The 2,716-nt window shown below is 54.7% G+C and overlaps 1 protein-coding gene across 1 annotated transcript in view; it reads right to left on the bottom strand.

The window, feature by feature from the left end:
- The window catches only part of LOC103362415 (serine/threonine-protein kinase DCLK2), a 15,553-nt gene extending 14,243 nt beyond the window's left edge, over nt 1-1,310 (bottom strand). The window contains exon 1 of the mRNA XM_008288766.1: nt 878-1,310. Within this exon, the coding sequence (XP_008286988.1) occupies nt 878-1,310 (433 nt within the window). The remainder of the gene's footprint in view (nt 1-877) is intronic.
- Nucleotides 1,311-2,716: the final 1,406 nt, after the last annotated feature.

Consider the following 2,716-nt stretch of genomic DNA (forward strand, 5'->3'; position numbering starts at 1 on the left):
TCTCAGTCAGATGTTTCTCCTCCTCTGTTCAGGTCTTCTGCATGTGGAGCCATGATGCAGACATAGACACAGCTGAGGTTCTGGTTTGGGTCTTGAGTTTTCAGTATAGTTTTTATGAAGGACGAGTTTTTGGCTGTTCATCAGAGGAACAACTCGTCTGTTCTATCTGGATTAAATTCACTTATTCAGCTGCTGACCAGTGATGCCGTTGACATTTATTTCACACTGTGCTGATATTGTGCAGACGAATGTTCCCAGCTGTTGTGTCCTGGACCGAACAGCAGTCCTTTAAAGAAGACCAGTACCGGCCCAGCTCTGGTCCAGACGATGACACGGTCCTGCTAACCACAGTGTGCACCAGCAACACGCATAAATATTACTCATTAGATAAAAGACTGTTGCAGGCATGTTTAGCACAGTATAGATGAACACATCTACGTTTAACTGGACTGTTTAGACTTTGGTTGAACAATCACGTCTGTAGAAGCACAACATTAACTTTAGACACCTAGCTTAGCTTAGCTTAGCTTAGCACGAGGACAGGACTCAGACAGTGGTGTAAAACCAGATCTGCTTCCACAGAGCAGCGTTACGGAGAATGGTCTGACCGCACGTCCCTCTGCTACAGGGGACAGAGTGGTTATGGGCGGAGCTAAGCCCAGGATGCAGCGATGGTTGCCCGGCAACATGGTGACAGTGGAATTGTTCTGGTGGAACATTAGCCTGAAGAACCATCATTACACCATCAGGTAACCAACAGTAGCTGCACCAAGGACCGGATACAGTTGTGTTAGGCACAACAGTACCAGTCAGACTGGCAGCAGCTAGCCTAGCAGCTAGCCTAGCAGCTAGCCTAGCAGCTAGCAGCGGGTCCTACCTTCCACCAGCTCGTCCATGCTGCTGATCCTCCTGCTGCCGTCGATGCTGTAGATGGTTCTGACGCCTTGCGGCAGATGCAGGTTGTCGGCCAGCGATCGGGTCAGCTCCATCAGCAGGGCGTCGTACGAACGGAACCGGTCGCTGGAGACGGCGTACACCAGGCCTTTAAAGTACCGGTCCCCGTTGCGATAGAACCGGACCTTTTTGGCCCGTTTCTCTGAGGTGAGAGCCTGCAGGGTACGGGTCCGGTAGTAGCTGCAGTTGGCGCTGTGAGCCGGACTCGGAACCAGGCTGCTGCCCCTAGAGCTCGGACCCGACCCGCCGCCAGCGCTGCCGGTGGAGTCATCTCTCTTGGGCCGGGCCGAGCGGCCCCGGCGGACCTTGTCGCGTTCGTCGAAATGCTCCAACTCGAGGGTCTTACTGAGAGACATGATGGCTGCTAGAGGTGGACCGAGACGCTGCTACAGAACTTTCATTCTGCAGCCGCAGCAAACCGGGTTTTTATCCTGGTACAGAGGTCCAGTTGGTTCTGTTCAAGCCCTAAAACGTCTGGTTCGGAGATTCCCTCATAAACCGATGGGACGTTTTAGTCTTAAAGGGCAGCAGACTTTTTACAGTCCAACAGAACCAGGACCGGTGGATCCAGGACCCACCTCTACATCAGGGCAGCTTGTCGATCCACAAACAGAACCTCAGTGATGGTGTCCACGGTGCAGAACTGAACCTGAGATCCAGCTGAGGTTCTGGTCCGGGTTTCAGCCTCTCGGATTATCTGGTTCTGTCCCGGCAGCAACCTTCAGCACCCTGACTGGACTGAAACTGGGCCAGAATCACTAATCCTGCTGGTTCGGTCCTCAGCCTCCTCAGCATCCCTCCATCCCTGGAGCACATCACGTGGTCCGCTCAGGTCGTCTGCTGCAGGGTTTCTGCCGAACCGGTCGGTCCGGAGGCTTCCCCTGTGATGAAGAACAGAACTGGAGCGACGTGGTGCCGCTGCTCGTGCCCCGGTTCACCGAGAACAGGTTCTGCTGCAGAGCTGCTCGGTTCAACCGTCCGCCCAGACAGGCTCCGCTGCTCGGGGAGGCTCCTACCGGGATCCCGCCGAACCGGTCCGTGGCTCAGGAGCCGCTCTGTATGCTACGATCCGGAGGTTCCGGGCGGCCGAGCCGAGCCGAGCCGAGCCGCTCCGCTAACCGGGACAGAGGGAGGCGGCGGCGGCAGCTACACCGGCGGAGGACCGGGATGCACCGAGAGAAGCAGCATGGCCGCTGCTGCAGAGCCTCACCGGAGCGACTCCTCCTCCTGAACGTGCTGCTGCGTCCTCCTCCTCCTCCTCCTCCTCCTCCTCCTCCCTCTGCGGCTTTGTCTGCTCCGCTCCTCTATTGTCCGCCTCCTCCTCCCTCCCTCCTCCCTCCGCTCAGGCAGGACCTGAATGTTTAAACGTGTCACTGAAGTAAATCCTGTCTCCTGTGAACATGATGAAACCTGCTGATCAGTAATAAACCCACAGAAACGTTAACATCTGGCTACACGTCCATGTTCTCCTCAGTCGGGTTCTTCTGGTTCCGTCCACAGCTTCTGGTCCATCTCTGACTCCTCTGGACAGAACCGCTGCAGTTCAACTAAACNGTTCCTGTTTAGTTGTAGTTTAGTTACTGTTTGGTTCCTGTTTGGTTCCTGTGTAACTAACTCAGATGGTATCTAAAGTCAGACTAATCAGAAACACTTGGAGCCTGTTTGGTGGAGATGACGACATCTTCTGTCCTACTTTCATGCAGTCGTAGCTGCTGGACGGTTTAATTGATCGTTCCTATTCTGTATTGATTATGGAGCAGCT

The sequence above is a fragment of the Stegastes partitus genome, unplaced genomic scaffold (genome assembly GCF_000690725.1).
Source record: "Stegastes partitus isolate 25-593 unplaced genomic scaffold, Stegastes_partitus-1.0.2 Scaffold573, whole genome shotgun sequence".
Lineage (NCBI taxonomy): Eukaryota > Metazoa > Chordata > Actinopteri > Pomacentridae > Stegastes > Stegastes partitus.